Source organism: Quercus robur, chromosome 9 (assembly GCF_932294415.1).
Source record: "Quercus robur chromosome 9, dhQueRobu3.1, whole genome shotgun sequence".
In the NCBI taxonomy this organism is placed as follows: Eukaryota; Viridiplantae; Streptophyta; class Magnoliopsida; order Fagales; family Fagaceae; genus Quercus; species Quercus robur.
Window position 1 is genome coordinate 19,892,883 of NC_065542.1, and position 20,643 is coordinate 19,913,525.

General features: G+C 38.8%; 1 protein-coding gene across 1 annotated transcript; it reads right to left on the minus strand.

Moving 5' to 3' along the window:
- Positions 1 to 1,464: 1,464 nt before the first annotated feature.
- Positions 1,465 to 2,344, minus strand: LOC126699263 (pectinesterase inhibitor 4). The gene has a single exon (XM_050396995.1). The coding sequence runs from the start codon at positions 2,332 to 2,334 to the stop codon at positions 1,717 to 1,719; it is 618 nt and encodes a 205-aa protein (XP_050252952.1). The 5' UTR covers positions 2,335 to 2,344; the 3' UTR covers positions 1,465 to 1,716.
- Positions 2,345 to 20,643: the final 18,299 nt, after the last annotated feature.

Here is a 20,643-nt window from a genome sequence, read left to right on the forward strand (position 1 = left end):
CGTTTTCTCCTCTTTTTTTTTTTCCTTTTTCCAAGCGTTTTCCCCCTCACAAGCGGCTACTGTTCATGTACTGTACATGAACAGTAGCTGCAACATTTGACTAGTTTTCCGTGAACAGTGCATCCGTGCACTGTTCACGGACCCACAAATTTCATTTTTTATCAATTTTTTCATAAAAAATGGGTCCCACGGTACTATTCACACATTTAAAAATTATTTTGCTACAGTGTTTTCAGTTTTCAGTTTCAGCAAAATAAGTTCTATCCAAACAGACCCATAGTCTTACAAGAAACCAATACTCAAGGATCATTTCTTCCTTTCATATATATAATGGTGTATTATACTATAATTAATTAATTACATTATTAGTTCTTTATTCTATTTTGAGATATTTCAAAATATAGTCAACTTTAGAAAGTCAACAAAGGAAAATTATTTCGTACTCCCGGAGTACTATAAATGCGTACTTCCCCCTCTCACATGAATGGTGAGTCTCACCATGAATTTAATTAGTGAAACCCACTATTCATGTGAGAGGAGGGAGTACACATTTATGGTACTCCAGGAGTATACAATAATTTCCCGTCAACAAATAGAATATTGGTGAATTTCCTAATTTATCATTAACTTTATTAAAGTTAATACATTGAGAAATTTTGGGGGCATAACAATATATCATAACATTTTTACAACACTCATATTTTGAGTTGTAGTGGGTCTAAATGTAATAATATTTTATTTTATTTCATTTTGATTTATGATGGATTGATACCTTAGCTTTTTGTGAGATTTTGTTACCTATGATGGATTGAAAAACTATAATACAGTTTCCTATTAGAATTCAAATTAGGAAGGGTTGTAAGGGCCCATTCGTTTGAGGTGTTATGAAACCTTTAAAAAGGAGTGTTTGTAAAAATGCTACTCTCCTGCGCATTTGAAATGGCATTTTACGTGTCTCTAAAACGTGTTGGATATTTTATAAAAAATATTATATTTATTTTAATACTCATTTATGTATATCAATTATTCCTTAATGTCTAATACATTGATTGCTAAATTTTGAAATTTAAATATAATTCAAAATTTGAATAACTTTTGTCAATGGTTTTAATCAAGAAATTTATGAACATTAATGTAATATTTTTTTTTTTGAAAAGAACATTAATGTAACATTAATACCATAATTGCCAGCATATTTGGTTTTATTACATATATATATACTTTACATAATATCTCTCCTTTATTTTCAACAAAATGTAAATTGATTTTAAAATGCGGGTTTAATTAGGCTGCACAAATGCCTAAACAAACACGCCCTAAATAGTTCACTCAAGAAGTTAGATTTTCTAAATATGACCAATAATATAAAATGAAGGAAAGTAAATAGTTTTATTTCAAATGGGAGATTGTCAACAACAAAATAGCAAATGATCATATTTGATAACAAAATAAAACACAACCATAAAAAAGGTAAAACCTATTACATATACTATTTTGCATACATGTTCCTACACTTAAGTTATTTCAAACTGAAATCATATTTACGAATGTGTGTACATACTATTTCAATTTAAAATAATTTGCATGTACGAAAGTGTGTAAAACAATGTGTGCAATTAACACTACCCCAAATATAACACAATAGCAAATATGGGAAAAGACAATAGCCAAACAATAGAGGGAAAGGAAAAAGCCAACAAGGCAGGATGAATTTAATTAGTTGGGGTAAAAACGACTAATAAGAGCCAAAGCATTGCTAATTCGCTTAGAAACACTAAGAATACTATTACTGATTGTGTTCTTCACAGTGTTGCTAACAGTCATGCCAGCAAACCCATCTGTGCATGTAGTTTCATCTGTTAAAGCAGCACTGACCCAAGTCTTTATATTATCAATCTGAGCCTTTACATTAGAGCTTCCAAGCTGTTCCATTGCGGATAAAGATTGATTGAGCTGGTCAATGGAGTCCTTGACGTTCACTATGCAATCTTTAATGATTGCCACTTCACTCTTCGTCAATCCCTGGTTCTTGGATAGCTTTGATATCGTTGAGGAACAGTTTTTTGCGGCTTTTAAAGATACAGAGAGGGCAGTGTTGCAAAGCTTTTGAGGGTTTGCTTCGATTTTGGAGGCGAAGGGTAAGAGGTCATTGTTGCATTCTGTTGGGTATGTGGTTGAATTGCAAGTGGTTTTGATATAGGTTATGTAGTTTTCGGTGGTGGTGGAAGGAGTTGAGGCTAAGGTTGTATGAAAGTTTGAGAGGAATAGAAGACTTAGAAGAATTGTGAGAGCATGATATGCATATGAAATTGTATAGGACCTATAGGCTTCCATATTTGATATATCTTTCTCTCTTTCGTGTATTGATACGTGCGGAGAAGATCCCATTTATAGCCAAGTTGTCAGCTGGGGTTGTATTTTGTACTTTGAACCTCTAAAAAAAGTCCCAAGTCAGGTAGCACCAAAAAATAAATAAATAAAAATGGCCAATTAGTAAGGAATAAAAAAAATAAAAAATAGTAAGGAATAAAAAAAATAAAAATGGCCAATTAAACAAAACCCATAAATAAATAATTCAAAAAAAAAATTAATTGGAAGAAGGAGGAAGGAACTGTACGTCATGCAAAGTTGAGAGAGATTGCACATGTTCTTGATTTGGACTATTTGATTGTAATTGGGTTACTTAAAATAAAATTTTTAAAAAGTAAGGAATAAAGAGTAAATTAGTAAGGAATAAAAAAAAAAAAAGGCCAATTAAACAAAACCCATAAATAAATAATTCAAAAAAAAATTAATTGGAAGAAGGAGGAATGAACTGTACGTCATGCAAAGTTGAGAGAGATTGCACATGTTCTTGATTTGGACTATTTGATTGTAATTGGGTTACTTAAAATAAAATTTTAAAAAAGCATACTACATCTTGTACAAAGCCTAACAGATATAGGTTGGCAAGAGCTGCCTATGATTTTTATTTATTTATTTATTTAATTTCCTTTGTTTTTTCTCTTCTGGTAAAAATCATTGTTTAATGGTTAATAGTTAACCATTAGGGTAGTGCAAATATATTACAAATTCTTATCAGTGATATGATCTCAATTAAAAATTAATAATTTAAATACTTATTTATTATCTTGTCGAAGTATTTACAGAAAAAACTAAGGTGCTTCGGTAGCAATGCTCCCTTCTCTTACATGAGGGGTGGGCCTCACACGTGGGCCCTACCATGGGCCAACCCCTTATGTGAGAGGAGGGAGTATTGTTCCCGGAGCATGTAAGAATTACCATTTCCGGATTACCATAAATGCATACTCTCCCTCTCATATAATTGTGGGTCCCACTAATTAAATTTAAAGTGAGACCCACAATTCATGTGAGAGGAGAGAGTACGCATTTATGGTACTCCCGGAGTATTCAATAATTTTACATACGTTTATAAACTTTTGTGGCAATTAACATTTGTAATAAAGATTTTTTTTTAGTGTGGTAAAGAAAGTGTTAGAGACACAAATTTTACTGTAAAATATTTGCAAATTGAAATTGCAATAAATGTAATTGGTGTACTTCAACAAATAATAAACAAATGTCTTAATTATTATTTTGTGATGAGTAACACATTAGTCTGCATGCTTGTGTAGTTAGATTCTTGTGTAGTAAAATTTTATAGTATCCTTTCCATCATTTATGTGTACATAGTAATGTTATGAACATTATTTTTTTAGGGTAAATTGTAAATTACATCTCTAAAGTTTGGGAGTATTTGGATTTTACACCCTAAAATTTTAAAATTTGGAATTTACCCCATAAAGTTTGGGGGTATTTGAATTTTACACTTTGACGTTTCAGAATTTGGATTTTAACTCTTAAAGTTTGAGAGTGTTTAGATTTTACACCCCTAAATTCTGAAACTTTAGGGTGTAAAATTCAAACAACCGCAATGTTTAGGGAGTAAAATCCAAACACTCCTAAAATTTAGGGGGTAAAATCCAAATTCTAAAACATTACGGTGTAAAATCCAAACACCCCTAAACTTCAGGGGGTAAAATTCTAATTCTGAAACTTCAAAGTGTAAAATTCAAACAACCTTAAACTTTAGGGGTGTAATTTGCAATTTACCATTTTTTAAGGAAAAATTACACTTTACCACCATAAACTATACCTTATATTACATTTTGCACCCTAAGCTTTTTGAATACATGTTTTGCACCCTAAACTATGAATTTTTTTACATTTTGCACCCCGACGTTAAGTTTTTTGTTAACTAAGATGGAAATTCAAAATTTAGGTTGCAAAGTGTAATCAGAAATATAGTTTAGGGTGGTAAAATATAATTTACCTTTTAAAAAAAAAAAAGCATTGAGAAAAGGGGCAATTAGGTCTTTCCTCATGGTACCATATTTTTCCATCAAAGTTAACAGAAAACTCAACATCAGGATGTAAAGTGTAACATGAGTTATAGTTTATGGTGCAAAACATGCATTCGAGAAGTTTAGGGTGCAAAATATAATTAGGGATATAGTTTAGGGTAGTAGAGTGTAATTTCCCATTCTTTTTATTTGTTGACATGATCTATTATGATTAGAGTAATATCACTTCATTTGGATCAATCATTAATGCTACTTTTATCATGCATTAAGCACAACAGGTCATGTCAAAAGCTGTGAAATGTAGCGGTAGGATAGCAAGTAAAGATGATCTTAAAATCTTCTAAGTGATGATATTGTTAGTGTTATTTTTTTTTGGGTTAAATTGCATATTTAATTCTTAACCTTTAACATTTGTTTTAAAATCATTCTTATACATTAAAATAAGTATGCAATATAACCCTTTTTTTTTCAATTGGAATTGATGGCTTGCCCGGCATACTTTTAAACTTAAGAATTAGCTCAAGATGATACACTTAAGAATCAAGATGCTAATATTTTAAAGCATAGATATCCTTCTTTCCATAATTATGGTGCAGTTACAATTTCCCTTTTTTTTTTCTTTTTTTTTTTTTTTGATAATTTGATAATTGAGTAAGGGGACATTTGAACTTTAAATATCTCAATTGAAAATACTAGCGAGAGCCAACTAGTTGAGTTACAAGACTCTTCATAATATACCCCTAAAATAAAAAATAAAAATCATTTCTCCCTTTAACTATTGGCAAACACTTTCCCATGCCATTAGGATTCCATCAAATTTTAATAAAAAATCATTAGGTTATTAGTATCGTGTGGGAGATCTTGAGAAATAAATACAGAAGGTATGTCAGTTGGGTTTATTTATCACTTAAAAATGACAATTGCCACATTCCGAGGGAGGATGCAAGGTTGAATACATTGACTGATTTTTTTGGAGCTATTATTTGTCTTTTGTAGCCATTACCACTAGGGGATTTACCTATATCAAAAACTATGAATACAATTTTTGGTATAAAACTATAATTCAAGGTTCCCTAAGTTTTAATAGTATTAGATTAGATCTTCAACCTCGAACCTATAACAAAATTTTTAGATTTAAACAGCTTTTGTCTTCCACTCTTTGATTGGAAACTCATTATAAAATTCATAGAATTATACTCTGAAATGGCGGCCCCCATTTTTATATGGTAAAAAAAAATCACACAAATTAGTTCAAAAATTAGGGTGTCGTTTGTTACGGTTTAGTAATTTATAACTAAGTTAAATTTTTTTTTTTAAGAAGGCTAAGTTAATCTATTTTCCCAAGTACAGCTTTATAAAATTTTACTGCTTAGTTTTTGTTACAGTTTATATTCAAATTTAACTTATTTGCGCCCCCTAAAATAAAATATGCCAAACTCACAAAGCAAAAAAACCCCACTCCTAATCGCATACAACATACTTCGTATAAAACTAAAAAGCCTATAAAGTGACAATACTATAAAGTGACAAAAGACACAAAATTTCTCATAACTATTGACTTGGAATTTTGTGGCTAGTACATGATGAAGCCAAAAATCATCAGTGAGCCGCATAGTCCTCACGTGCTCTAGACAAAACCTGTGAAACAGAAATAAAGAAAACCTTGCAGAGAGCACTGGTGTGGTACCAACCAAATACCCTTCGAAGGTTTAGGTAGAGAGAATTTCTACAACTCTAGGGTGCTAGAACTGGGAGAATTACATGTACCTTGATTTGTGAGGGTTTTGGGATTTTATAGTAGTGTAGAGCTAACATTCATTTCTTGGCAGAGAAGGTCTTTCCTTGTAGGGAAGATCCTCAGTAATGCACGCATTTTGTGGGATCCTTTCCTTGAAGAGATTCCTTTGATTAGGGTTAATCGTGTGATGCAAGGTATTTCCTTGCATAGATATTCGTGGAGACCAAGACAAGCCACGCTGGACCTGTCGACCTTCTCACCTCGTCAGTTTCTTGCTTCGTCTGAAACTTCCGGTCGGCTTCATAGAGACGACCGTCGGGTATTACGGGGCCGTTGTCTTTCTATGGTGTCATTTTGGGTCTCGTCCGCTTATGGGAAGTCGACGAACTCAGAGGAGCCGTCGGCTTCCTTGTGTGTCATACTTTGACTCTCTTCAATGAGAACACCCTTATCAGTTGCCCCCTACTCTATGACTCCATCGGTTTCAATTGACAGGTCATAGAATGCAATTATTAACTGTAATTTCCTTATATTATTATTTTTTTTGAAAAAAGGGTGTCATTAATTGCCTTTGAGCAGCCTTCATTAAATGCTAGAAGACATGTGGCGCTAGTCGGTTGGCCTTTTTTTTATCAAAAGTGTCGCTTAGTTTCTTGTGCTTCTTCGTCCTATAAATAGTCCTTTACCTCCTCCCATTTCTCCTTATTTCATCTTTGGGAGCCTTGAGAGAAATAGCTGTCATTCTGTTGTCCAAACTACCCGTCACTTTGCCACTGTCAATCTTCAAAGCGACTGTTGCTTTCAGTTCGTCTGTTTTTTTTTTTTTTTTTTTTTTTTTTTTTTTTTTTTTTTTCTTTTCTTGTGGAAGTTCTCCCCTCTTTGCTTTTATTTATATATTTGCAATCTGTCCCCCTTTTTATGTTTTGAGACCCATCAAGATAGGTTCTTAGAAAAATACCTCTGTCGCTTGTAGGTGGATAGATGTCAGATAGGGAAGCGATGAGTGAACTATCATTGTCAGTCCGTGAGGGTGCGGGCTACAATGAGGTCTTTCCGTTAGGGCGTGAGCCTGGGGAAGATTTTGCTCCGTTCGTAGATAGGGAGCCGTCCACCTAGTCTTTGAGTGATGAAAATAAGGAAGAGGACAAGGGAGATGTTGAGGGGGATGAATATGACGAGGGAGAAAGGGATGAAGAGGATTGAGAGGATAAGGAGGATGGCGAGGATGATGAGGATGATGAGGGAACACCTTTTGAAGGAGGAGATCCAGGGAGTCAAGAGGACGGTGGCGGCTGTCCCTTCATCCTTCCTATGATATGGACCGTCATTGATTTTTATCCGACGATGTCCTCCAAGGTATTCAATAAGCTTTGTGACTGTTACCAAATCCTTGAGAACATCCCAATTCGTCTGCCCAGAAAGTTTGAACAATGCTATTATGGGAAGACCGTGGACGTCGGCATGTACTACACCATGTTCGCAGTGGGATTTAGATTGCCACTGATGGAATTACATCGTCAGTTGGTCAACTATCTAGGCTTATCTGTCATCCAAATATCTCCTAATGCTTGGAGAATATTTATAAAAGCTGAAGTACTTTGGGGTTGTCTCAGCGATGGGAACCGTCAGCTTACTCTTGACGAGTTCTTATATTGCTATAGACCTCAGCACATCTCTTCGTCCTAGGGGATCTACCACTTTCTAGCGAGGAAGGTGTTGCTCAAGCTAGTGTCGGACATGCCTGATTCAAATAGGAATTGGAAGAATAAGTATTTCTTTATCCAAGGGACGGATTGGATGTGCAGACAGGAGGAGTGGGATAGCATGCCCCATAGTTTTGACAATACTTGGGGTATTGTAAAGGATTTAGGTATGGTACCGTCTGCTTTTTACCCTTTATTTATTTATTTGCTATGTATTAATCGTCGTCTATTTCTCTCTTCTTTTAGCTAGCGTTCGTCCACAAATAACCGACGAGAAAGAGGCTTTCATCCATCAGGTGCTAGAGATTCCTTTCGGCCAAAGGAAATGGAAGGACCTCGTCACTCTAGATACACTCTACGCCTACCGTGGTGGTCTTGAACCAACCCCGGTAGCTCTCAAATTGAATGCTTACTTCCATCGGCGTAAGTTTTTACTTTCTTGCGCACTTCCTGTTGCCTATTTTTACTAATGTCTATTCTTCTAATGTTTGTCCTTTATCTTTGGCAGAAATGGAAGCAGGGAGGCAGAGAGCTTTGGTGAGGCTGTCAGCTGTAGCTCGCAAGCAGTAGCAACAGAAAGAGGGGGCCTCGACATCTGCCTCCAAGTTTGTTGTTAAGGGGACGTCGAAGTGGAAGAATGAGGGGAAGGATGATTGTTCGCATAAGAAAGGGCCAGGCACCCCTGTTGGTGACAAGCAACCAAAGCTGCCGTTGCCTTCTAAACCCAGCCATGGAGTTGGCAAAGGGTTGATGACAGGGAAGGGTCCCGTCACTTTAGGAGCCATCTGTCTTTTGCTTACGCACAAGGAGCATGCTGTCAAGATGGTTGAATCAATCATCAAGGAGATGGATCTGGACCCTTGTGTTGGACAGACGACTAAGGATTTAGGGGCGTTGGGTCTCTTTGATCAGTCTAGGGTATGTTTTCTTTTCTCAAACTATGTTCCTGCATTATTTGTCCATTCTTTTACTAACGGTTGTTTTGATCTTAGGCATTGGTGTGTATGAAGGCACTTCAAGACAGGTGCGTTGCCAGTGAGGAGGTGATCTGATGGTTTCGCAAGCCCGAGGAGATTGAAAATAAGGAGTGAGCTCAATACTCGGAGGTCGTCCATACCCTTAACTAAGAGCTGACGACTAAGACTAAAGCTCTTGCAGAAGAGACCCATCGGTTCGAGGAAGTGGAGAAGGCAAAGACTAATTTGGCAACAGAATTGGCCTCTCTTTGTGAATAGATGGAGAAGGCGAAGGCCGACGCCGTGGCAGAGTTCAAGGATTCCCAGCCCTTTATTGATGCATGCGGTGTCTATTATGGTATCAGTTTCAAGCACTACTTAAAACAAGTTAGATCCGTCTACCCAGACCTTGACCTATCTAAGGTCACTCTTGATGATCTTGTGCCAACGACTTCGAGGGGTGGCGACACCGTCGACGAAGAGTCCGATGATTCCACTCATGTAGAGAAGCAAGATTCGAAAGGCGACGGTGTGGCTCTTGCTTAACCCATTCCTGATGGCCCTATCACTCCTTTGGTCCTATCTGCTGAAGACCCTTCTACCCAGAACGTTGAGAACCTGTTTGCCTTGGATGCTACTCCTACTTATCTTTTTTCAATTTCTAATTTTTTATGTACCCCGTCTTACTTTCAAACAATAGAAAATGCCCTCTTGTTTTTGGGCTTTATTGTAAACGTTTTCCTTTATTTAATATATTGTTATTACATCCGTCGCTTTTGGTCTTGCTGTTTTGAGTATGCTTTTGCCATGTGTTGATTCCTAGTTTTGAGACATATGTTTGTCTGTCCACCTTGGGACTAGCATACATGCTAGGATGCACCCATCCTCTTGAGGACTTAGTGAATTTTTGAGATGAACCCATCCATTTAGGTGTACCCGTCCCCTTGAGGACTTAGTGAATTTCAAGGTATCCTCGGGATGAAATCGTCCACTTGGGTGTACCTGTCCACTTGGGTTTTTGAAGGTATCCTTGGGATGAACCCGTCTATTTGGATGTACCCGTCCACTTGGATTTAGTAATTTTAAGGTATCCTTGGGATGAGTCCATCCACCTAAGGACCTAGTAATTTCAAGGCATCCCTTAGGATGAACTCGTCCACTTAAGGACTTAGAAATTTCAAAGCATCCCTTGAGATGAACCCGTCCACTTATGGACTTAGAAATTTCAAAGCATCCCTTGAGATGAACCCGTCTACTTAAGGACTTGTATAAATTTTAAGGCATCCCTTGGGATGAACCCGTCCACTTATGGACTTAGAAATTTCAAAACATCCCTTGAGATGAACCCGTCCACTTAAGGACTCGTATAAATTTTAAGGCATCCCTTGGGATGTATCCATCTACTAATTGACTTTAAAATTTCAAAGCATCCTTTGAGATGAACCTATCCACTTAAGGACTTGTATAAATTTTAAGGCATCCCTTGGGATGTATCCGTCCACTAATGGACTTAAACAAGTTACAACGCATCCGCTAGATGCACCCGTCCATTCTTGAACTTGTATAAATTTTAATGCGTCCTTATGGGGCATTCATTCGCTTAAGGATTTGGCGTAGATGTGGTTTTGTAGAAATGTATATATGCGCATGATATTTTTGAATAACTCCTCTTATTATGATAAACACGTGCATAAGAAAAATTGTTCTTGAAAAAAGTAAAAAGTTGCCTTTAGGCTAAAAAGTACTTTAGATAATAAAAACAACTAGAATGAAATAAACTAGAAATAAGGAGTGGTCCGCATACTCTCGTCTACTGGTAGTATTTCTTTAGGTGCTTGGTGTTCCACAAATGATGCAACTTCTATTTGTCAAGTGTCTCCAGATGATAGGTGCCTTTCCTTTGCTTTCCCTCGAAGGGATCTCTTGTGGCGCTCGTCACCTTCCTCAAGATGAGGTCTCCAACTTGGAAATCTCTGTGTTTGACTCTAGTGTTGTAGTGCTTGGCCATGAGGTTCTGGTATCGTGCTAACCTTTTTTTAGCTGTTACTCTGACCTTATCTACTAGGTCAAGCTGTAGGCATATGGTTTCACCGTTCCTACTCTCATCATGGTTCTCCACTCTGTAGCTTATGAGTCCGACCTCAGCTGGAATAACGGCTTCACTCCTGTATGCTAGTTGAAACAGCGTTTCTCCGGTAGTTGTTTATGTCGTTGTCCTGTACTCCCATAGTACGCTTGGCAACTTTTCTGGTCGTATACCCTTTGCCCTCTCGAGTTAATGATTTTGAGTAAGGATCGGTTCGTGACCTTAACTTGTTCGTTGGCCTAAGGGTGGGTAGGTGAGGAGTAGTGATTCTTGATCCCCAACTGTGAGCAAAAATTCCTGAATGAGTTGTTGTCGAATTGCTTTCCATTATCTGAGACCAAGACTCTAGGGATCCCGTACCTGCAGATGATGTTTCTCCAAATGAAGCTTCGTACGTCTGTCTTCGTGATGGTGGCCAGGGTTTCAGCTTCCACTCATTTGATAAAGTAATCTATGCCAACCACTAGGAACTTTAGTTGTCTTATTGCTATTGGGAGTAGGTCCATGATGTCCAACCCCCATTGAGCAAAAGGCCACGAGGCTGTCATCGGAGTGAGCTCTTTTGTTGGCTGTCCAATGACGTTGTTGAACCTTTGACATTTCTTGCATGCTTTGACATAGGCTTGGTCATCCTTCTGCATGGTAAGCCAATAATATCCTACCCGAATCAGCTTGTGCACCAGTGATTGTAACCCCTGAATGGTTCCTGCAGATCCCTTCATGGACTTCTCTCATGACATAATCTGCTTCCTCAAGGCTTAAGCATCTTAGGTACGAGCAGGAGAAGCCTTTTTTATACAAGACATCCTTTATTAGGACGAATCGTGTTGACTGAACCTTCAACTTCCTTGCAGCCTCCTTACTGTCAAGTAATGTGTCGTCTTTTAAGTAAGAAACTATCGGTGTGGTCTAATTGCTTCCCGAGTCTAATTCCTACACATCGATGCCATCTATCAAAGGTGAAAGCTGAATAAAAGAAAGTAGCTTATCGGGGATAAGCATGTGTTCTGCTGATGCAGCTTTGGCAAGGCAGTCGGCTTGCTCGTTCTCTTCCCTTGGGATTTGAACAAACTTGGCCTGAAGGTCGCCCACCTGCTTCCTTACTTGCTCCAGGTATTTCTTCATCTTTTTGCCTTTGCACTTGTAGTCACCGTTCACCTGACTTGTGACCACTTGAGAGTCACAATACATAACCACACTTATGGCCCTTGCTCCTTTGACGAGATCCAGTCTTGCCACTAGAGCCTTGTACTCAGCTTCATTGTTGGTCGTAGGGAAGTCGAGACGAACCATGCACTTGATCTCGTCCCCTTCTGGTGAGCAGAGTACTATATCTGCTTCGTTAGCCTACCTATTAGACGATCCGTTTGTGTGGATACTCCAATGAGGATGCTCTTCTGCCCCTTGGCCTTCCATATTGTTGAATTTCGTAATAAAGTTAACGACTGCTTGTCCCTTCATGGCAGTACGCGGGCAGTATTGCACGTTGAATTCGCTCAACTCAATTGCCCATAATGCCATCCATCTAGTGGCTTTAGGATTACTCATTGCTCTTCGTAGAGGTTTGTTTATCAGAATGACCACAGTGTGGGTCTAAAAGTATGGCTTGAGCTTACAAGCTACAATAACTAAAGCGAAGGCGAGCTTCTCCATTGGTGGGTACCTCTCCTCTGTGCCTCAGAGTGCTCGGCTAGTGTAGTATACGGGCTTCTGTACCCTGTTTGGAGGGACTTAGCAATAGTGGGGAAGAAAGGTATGCTTTTAGATCCTCGAAAACTTACTGACATTCGGCCGTCCACTAGAAGATAGGCACTTGTCCGTTGCCCTTAACACGAACCTGTTTAATGCAACTACCTTGCCATTGAGGCTTTATACTTTTTTTATGTTCCTTGGTAGTGCCATCTCCATTATGGCCCAGATCTTGTCTAGGTTGACTTCAATACCTCTCTGAGACACCATGAACCCTAGGAATTTTTCAACTGTCACCTCGAATGCACATTTGCTCGAATTGAGCTTCATGTTGTAAGAATGGAGGGTATCAAAGGTCTCCTTGAGGTTATCTTCCCTTCAGCTTTTCACTAGCATGTCACCCACATAAACTTGGACATTTTTCCCAATTTGATGTGCAAACATTTTGTTCATGAGCCTCTAGTACGTTGCACCCCCCATTCTTGAGGCAGAATGACATCACTTTATAGCAGAAGATGCCTTGGTTGGTGACAAACAAAGTCTTCTCCTGATCAACCTCGTCCATCTTGATCTGGTTGTAACTAGAAAATGCATCTACGAAACTCAACAACTGGTGTCTTGCTATCGAGTCTACCAGGACGTCGATCTGCGAGAGTAGGTAGCTATATTTGGAGCACGCCTTATTTAAGTCTGTGAAGTCTACACACATTCTCCACTTTCCGTTGGCTTTTTTGACCATCACTATATTGGCCAGCCAGTCGAGATAGTATACCTCCCTAATGAATTCTGCATTCTACAATTTGCGGACTTCTTCTGGTATAGCCTTGTCTCATTCTTGGGCAAACACTTGCTTTGTGATGCCCCAATTTGATTGATTGTGTGATGTGTGTGGATGTGTGATGAGTCCCACATCAGGTATTTACTAGGTTGAACTGGGCTTTATTAACAACTGCAAGGAGCCTCAATTGCGACTAGTCATTTTGAGGTATAGTGCAGATGTGGCTAGTGCTTTTCCTTGGGTTGTTAAATATGGTATCAGAGCCGACCCGGTAATCCTGTGTGGGCTCAGTGACACTACCCCACAATGTGGTTCCTAACGAAGACGTTAAGGATTTAAGTGGGGGAGATTGTGATGCCCCAATTTGATTAATTATGTGATGTGTATAGGTGTGTGATGAGTCTCACATCGGGTATTTACTGGGTTGAATTGAGCTTTATTAACAACTGTAAGGAGCCTCAATTGCGACTAGTCCTTTTAAGGTATAGCGTAGATGTGGCTAACACTTTTCATTAGGTCGTTACATGCTTAATCTGAGAGATAGGGGGAAAAGAGGGTGATACATTCAACTTGTGAACCATGATTGAAGGGTTAATCTTGGGTATGTCTTCGTGGCTCCAGGCAAGACATCCTGGTTCTCTCTCAAGAATGTTATGAGTGCTTGACAGACTGGCAGATTGGCAAGGGTGCTAATCCTAGTCGTTTGTTCAGGTCTGGAGTTATCGAGAAATATCTCCTCCAACCCCTCAACGGGCTCTGCAATTGTCCGTGCAAGTGGTCATCCATTTCTAACATCGCTATATAGCACTCGCGTGCTGCCACTTGATCTCCGCGTACCTCCCCTACTCCATACTTAGTGGGGAACTTGATCATCAGGTGATAGGTTGAAGCTACAACCTTCCACGAATTGAGGGTAGGACGGTCTAGTATGGCATTGTAAGTAGACGAATAGTCGACGACAAGGAATGTACATACTTAGTAATTTGTTGAGGGTAATCACCATCCGTCACGGGCAATGTGACCGCATCGACGGGGTATACTCTCGTTCCTCCAAACCCGACGAGCGGTGCATTGGTCGGTATGAGTTGTTCTCTCTCGATCCTCATCTACTGGAATGCTGGGTAATAGAGGATATCAGTAGAGCTTCCATTATCAACTAGGACCCGGTGAGTGTTGTAATCCCCTACTTGTATGCTAACAACAAGTGCATTGTCGTGTGGGTGGTGGAAACGTCAAGCATCTTCCTCCGAGAACCTAATTATAGGGTTGTTAACCCGTGCCATCTTTGGAATGAAACCCGTCAGTTGGACGCTCTGAACTATCCTTAGGTAAGTCTTACATGCCTTTCTGGATGAATAGGAAGCTGTGGTGCCTCCTACAATCATCCTTATGTCTCCTAGGGGTGGTCTGGGGCACTCGTTATCCCTTCTTGTAGTCTGCTTTTGTGGTGGGTCTGCCCTTTCCTTGTTGACGAACCGTTTTAGTTTCCCTTGTCTGATTAGGGCTTTAATCTGTTGCTTCAATTCATAACATTCGGACATGTCGTGATTGTGATCTCGATGAAAATGACAATACATGTCTCTGGACCTCTTGCTAGGATCTCTCTTTAACTTGCCAGGCCACGTTAAGGTCGTATTATCCTTGATTTGCATCAGTACTTGATCAATCGGGGCAGTTAACGGGGTGAAGTTGGTGAACCTTCCAGTGGGGGGTTTGGAGCGCCTATCCTCCCGTCAGTCTTCGATTTTAATCATCTTCAGTCCCTTTTCTTGCCGTGCATCTTTGTGCCTTTCTCTCTTCTTGGGTTTCTCTTTTCGGGCTAGTAGCACGTCTTCTATATTCATATACTTAGTACATCGATAAAACACACTTGACATGGTTTTTGGGTCGTTCTTATATAAGGAGAACAAAAACGTCCCCTTCCGCAGACTGTTGGTGAATGCAGCAACAAGTATCTTGTCATTAGCTTCATTTATCGAAAGATCTTCTTTGTTGAAACGTGTTATGTAGGATTTCAGCATCTCGTCTTCTCGCTGCTTGATGCTTATCAGGCATGCAGTGGATTTCTTGTACTTGTGCCCCTTATGAAGTGCGATGCAAATTGCGCACTTAGCTGTTTTGAAGGTATTGATGGAGTTGGGTGTCAATCTACTGAACCATATCCTAGCGAGACCTTTCAATGTAGTTAGGAAGGCTCAGCATATAATCTTGTCCGGAACACCTTGTAAGTGCATGAGGGTTTTGAACGACTTTAAGTAGTCCAAGGGATCCTTTGACCCGTTATAGGCCTCTATCTATGGCATACGGAACTTTGTAGGAAAGGGGCACAAAGTGACGGGTGCTGTAAATGGCGAGTCTGCTCGGTGGACCAGCTCCTCAAGGTCGTTTGACACTCACCTCTTGAGGGCGTTCATCATAAAGTCCGTCATCTCCTTTATCATCTGCATCTCTGCGACCATATGTGGTGGTGTCGTATTTGCGATGGATAGGCGGTTGGTATCTTGTTGCTCTTGTTTGCTCGGAGCATTGCTACCTTCTAGTCCTTCTCAGTCCCTCCTTTCGACGTTGGTGCCCTCTTACTCCTCTTCGTGACTGTTGGGCCCAACATCCCTTTAGCGTAGCTGTTCCTCCAGGTTATGGTTTTACTTAGTAAGGCATTCCACAGCCGTGGCTAGGGTCTGTACCTATCTTTCAAGGGTAGTAGTGTGTGGTTCATCTCCGTTATTGTTGTTGGTTGCCATCGAGCGAGTGAGTACCATACAACTCTTTGTTTGGAAAGTTGTAATATGGCTGTTATCGTTTTCCTTCCCATAGATGGCGTCAACTGATGAAGCTAAAAATCGTCAGTGAACCGCATAGTCCTCACATGCTCTAGACAAAACCTGTGAAATAGAAATAAAGAAGACCTTGCAGAGAGTACTAGTGTGGTACAGGCCAAATACCCTCTAAAGGTTAAGGTAGAGAGAATTTCTACAATTCTAGAGTGCTAGAGCTGGGAGAATTATGCGTACCTTGATTTGTGAGGGCTTTGGGGGGTTTATACTAGCGTAGAGCTGACATTCGTTTCTTGGCGAAGAAGGTCTTTCCTTGTAAGGAAGATCCTCTTTATTACACACATTTTGCGGGATCCTTTCCTTGTAGAGATTCCCTTGATTAGGGTTAATCGTATGATGCAAGGTATTTCCTTGCATAGATATTCGTGGAGACCAAGACAAGCCACGCTAGACTCGTCAGCTTTCTCACCTCGTCGGTCTCTTGCTTTATTTGAAACTTCCCGTTGACTTCATAGAGACGACTGTCGGGTATCACGAGGCTGTCGTCTTTTTGTGGTGTCGTTTTGGGTCCCGTCCGCTTATGGGAAGCCGACGAACTCAGAGGAGCCGTCGGCTTCCTTGTGTGTCATACTTTGACTCTTTTCAACGAGAACACCCTTATCAGTACATAATAAAAATGATGTCAGTGATTAATTTAGGTAAGTGTTTTGCTTCAAATCACATGTCATGTTAATTACAATTGTAAAAAATATTACGTCTTTAATATTACCCATAAAATAGAACTTTATGTTCCCGAGGAATAAAAAATGAGGGAGAACAAGTATATGGGTTTCATTCTTATTAGCATTTGAGACTATTCACCTTCTTCTTCACCTACTTCTTATTAGATTTTTAGTTAAGAAGGATAGTAAATAGTTCACTTAAGAGATTAGTTTTTCTAAATAGGAGTGGAGTTGGGGAATTTTTTTTGTTTTTTTTTTTGTTTGTGGGGCCAAATTGTGATACTAATATATTAGACAAGGGTCAAAACAAACGATCATACATGCATAAACACACATACATAAACTTTAATATTTTAATACTAGAGCATATATGTCATAATTTATAAATATATTGTATACAAAAATATCAACTTTGATATATGTATATTCAAGAGAATTTTTATGAGAATTTATCATCTTTTAAACTCCAATAGTTATATACAAGTTATTTAGTTTGATATTGTTGATGCTCATTTTGGAAGCCCAATAGCAGGAAGAAGCCCAACAATATGGGCAAAAAAGAGTTAGTGGATTGATAGAAAAACCATTAAACCGGAATGGCAGGAATAATTGATCATAGGGCCATAAAGTAAATAAATGGGCCTTGAGCAAAGCAAATGGGCCTAAAGGAGCCCAGAGAAAGAAGTAGTAAACCTATAGGCATTATGTGATGTAGAAAAGTAAGAATGGGCCACAACAGGCCCGAAGTAATGAAGTAAGAAGGTAAGGGGTTGATGGAAAGCCCTTGAGCCCCAAGGATGAAGATAAAGTAATTGGGCCAAAGAAGCCTAAAATAGTTAGTAAAAGCTCATGGGAATGCAAAATTAGAAAATGGGCCGAGGATGCTCAAGGAAAGCAAATGGGCCAAGGATGCCCAAGGAGAAAGATATGGGCCAAAGGAGCCCACAAGCAATGTAATGGGTCAAGAAAGCCCAAAGTAGCATGAGTATAAATGTAATGATCATGCTGGGTTATTTTAACCAATTAAGTGAAGAACATGCAATAGGCCAAAAAGAGGCCTAGCAAGCATGAGTTAAATAACATCACGGCAAGAATAGAAAAATGGTATGGCAGGAATGACAACAAGATTACGAAAGGAGCAAAGAATGGGCTAAAGAGAGGAAAAAACCCACAATCAAGCAAGGCCCACCCTCTAAAAGGAGCAAGCCAATAAAGAGTGGAAAATCAAAAAACATTTCATGCCATAAGAGGTTAAAGATGAGCGGTAGAATGTATAGATGAACCTCCAGACCATGGCAAACGCATGACCAGCGAACAAGCTTTTGACATATAGGGAAGTGCAGCACGTGCAAGGCCCAAACACTACTAACCTATACCCAGCTAATACAGGAGTGGTGGGTCATGGGTCTAGGGATGGCAATTTTTGCCCGACCCGCGGGTACCCAACTTGGCCCGACCCGACCCTAATGGGCCGAGTTTTACCCAATCCGATTAGGAATAGGGTCGGCTATGGGTTTAAAAAAAAAACCCGAAGCGGGTCCGGGTCGAGTTCGGGTTTTATCAAAAAAACCCGAGACCCGGCCCATTTAAAAACCCGGTACCCTAAATTACAAAAATACCCTCTCTCTATATATAAACCTATAATCTAACTCTAATCTGGTAATCCCTCATTTCAATTTTCTTCAGCCTCCCTCACTCCCTCACTCTGACCGACACTCCCTCACTCCTTCACTCCGACTGACACTCCCTCTCCCTTAACTCATCTCCATCAGGTTTGTGCTCTCACCGTCTTCTTCTTTCATTTTTTGTTGTTGTTGTTGACCAACACTCCTGCACTCCCTCTCCCTCAACTCATTTTGCTCTGTTCTGATCTCCATTAGGTTTGTGCTCTCACCGTCTTCTTCGTTTTTGTTTGTTTGTTTGTTGTTGTTGTTGATCGACACTCCCTTACTCCCTCTCCCTCTGCTCATTTTGCTCTGTTCTGATCTCCTTGGAAGACCCATCAGGTTTGTGCTCTCACCGTCTTCTTCTTTCATTTTCCTTCTTTTTTTTTTTTTTTTGTTGTTGTTGTTGTTGTTGTTGACCGACACTCCCTCACTCTCTCTCCCTTAGCTTATTTTGCTATGTTCTGATCTCCTTGGAAAACCCATCTGGTTTGTGCTCTCATCGTCTTCTTCTTTCATTTTCCTTTTTTGTTGTTGTTGTTGCTTTCTGGGTCTCTTATTTTATGTAAATTCATAGGTTAAGTGTACAAAAATAGGATGCTTTGTTTTGTACCAGTGGAGTCATGGATTGATTGATTGATTGATTGGGTTTTTTTGAGGTGTATTTGTTGTTTCACTATAGATTCTAGTTTGTTTGTGGTCATTGAAATTTAAGATTGATTCTTGTTATCCTGGGGTTCAGTTAAGGACTATGTTGAAGTTTCTTTTTTGGGTCTTCTTTGATGTTTCAGTTTGGTTTATAATTTTGTAGGCTTAATATGTTATTTTTTATTTGTTTATTAGTTTAATATTAATCTCATATTGACTAGTTCTAACGGGCATACCACAAAGTTCTTTATCTTTTTTTTCTTGCACCTATTGTGTGCTTGTTGGTCTTGACTCACACATACGTCACACACAGAGTAATCCCCAAATAAAAGTAACAATTGTTGTTGTGCACACAACATTTTTCCATAACGAGGAAATTTTTAACTTATATAATACTTTTTTTTTTTTTGGTTGAGAAAAAGCTTATATGACACTTTAATGTCTATCATACTGCTTTGGTGAAAAGTAAATCCTTATTATAGATTTATTAGTTTCTCATTTATTGATTGTTTTCTTTTTCAATATATTGTTTTCTAGTATAACATGTATCAAAAAAAAAAAAAAAAAAAAGTAACTGGGACAGTTGGTAAATGCATCTTAAACTCCTATAGATAGATTGATTTCTTTTCTTAAGAAATGATTTTGTTAACATGGAACTAATAAACATGGGACAGAGTATATAATACCTATTTCTTAATGCATATAATCTTCAAGGAAACAAGCTATAACCTTAAATTATTTTTGATCATTACGCTTATTTTATGTGATAACTTTGGTGTCTTCTTCATTTCTGCATAGTTTGTTTAATGGAAGAAATTGTTTGTTTTTTGTGTTTGTTGGGAATGCAGATCCTAAAACGGAGATGGAAGACACAAACACAGACATAAACAAATCTGGTTCTTCCTTGCCAAGTGGCTCTCCCTTGAGAACCGGATGTTGTCCTTTGCCGACTATGCGGTCTCCTTCGCCATTTTCACGATCACCCTCGCTATTGTCGCCTGGCAGCTCACCCTCAGGATCACCATTAAACAACGAGTAAGTGTTTGAATTTGTAGTTAATCATGTTTAATTATGATTGCATTGATAGAATTTGTGTAATTATGAATTTGTGCCTATTAATCAATGAGTATGTGTAATAATAAATTTGTGATAATTTGTTTTGATTCTAACTCCCAAACTTCTAAACCAATTAGGAATCTGAAATCCCCGACAGTGGACTTAGTGGGAGAAGACTTAGAGGTAGAGGAACAAGAAGGGACAGAGGGAGAGCAAGAGCCTACAAATGAGGACCTAGATACAAGTAGAAAAAGAAAGACTACCTCAGATGTTTGGTCTCATTCTACAAGGAAGAAAGTTGATGGAAAAATTAAAGCCCAATGTCATCATTGTAACAAACTTTACTTGGGTGAGTCTAGCCAAGGTAAAACTCATTTGCGTAATCATTTAGCAAGATATCCATGGATTAAGTTTAAAGATATAAAGGATATGCAACAACAAGTCTTAATTAAACAACAAAATAAG

Bases quoted from the DNA above. Each gene is read 5' to 3' on its own strand.
- LOC126699263 (XM_050396995.1), bottom strand. From the start codon at position 2,334: ATGGAAGCCTATAGGTCCTATACAATTTCATATGCATATCATGCTCTC.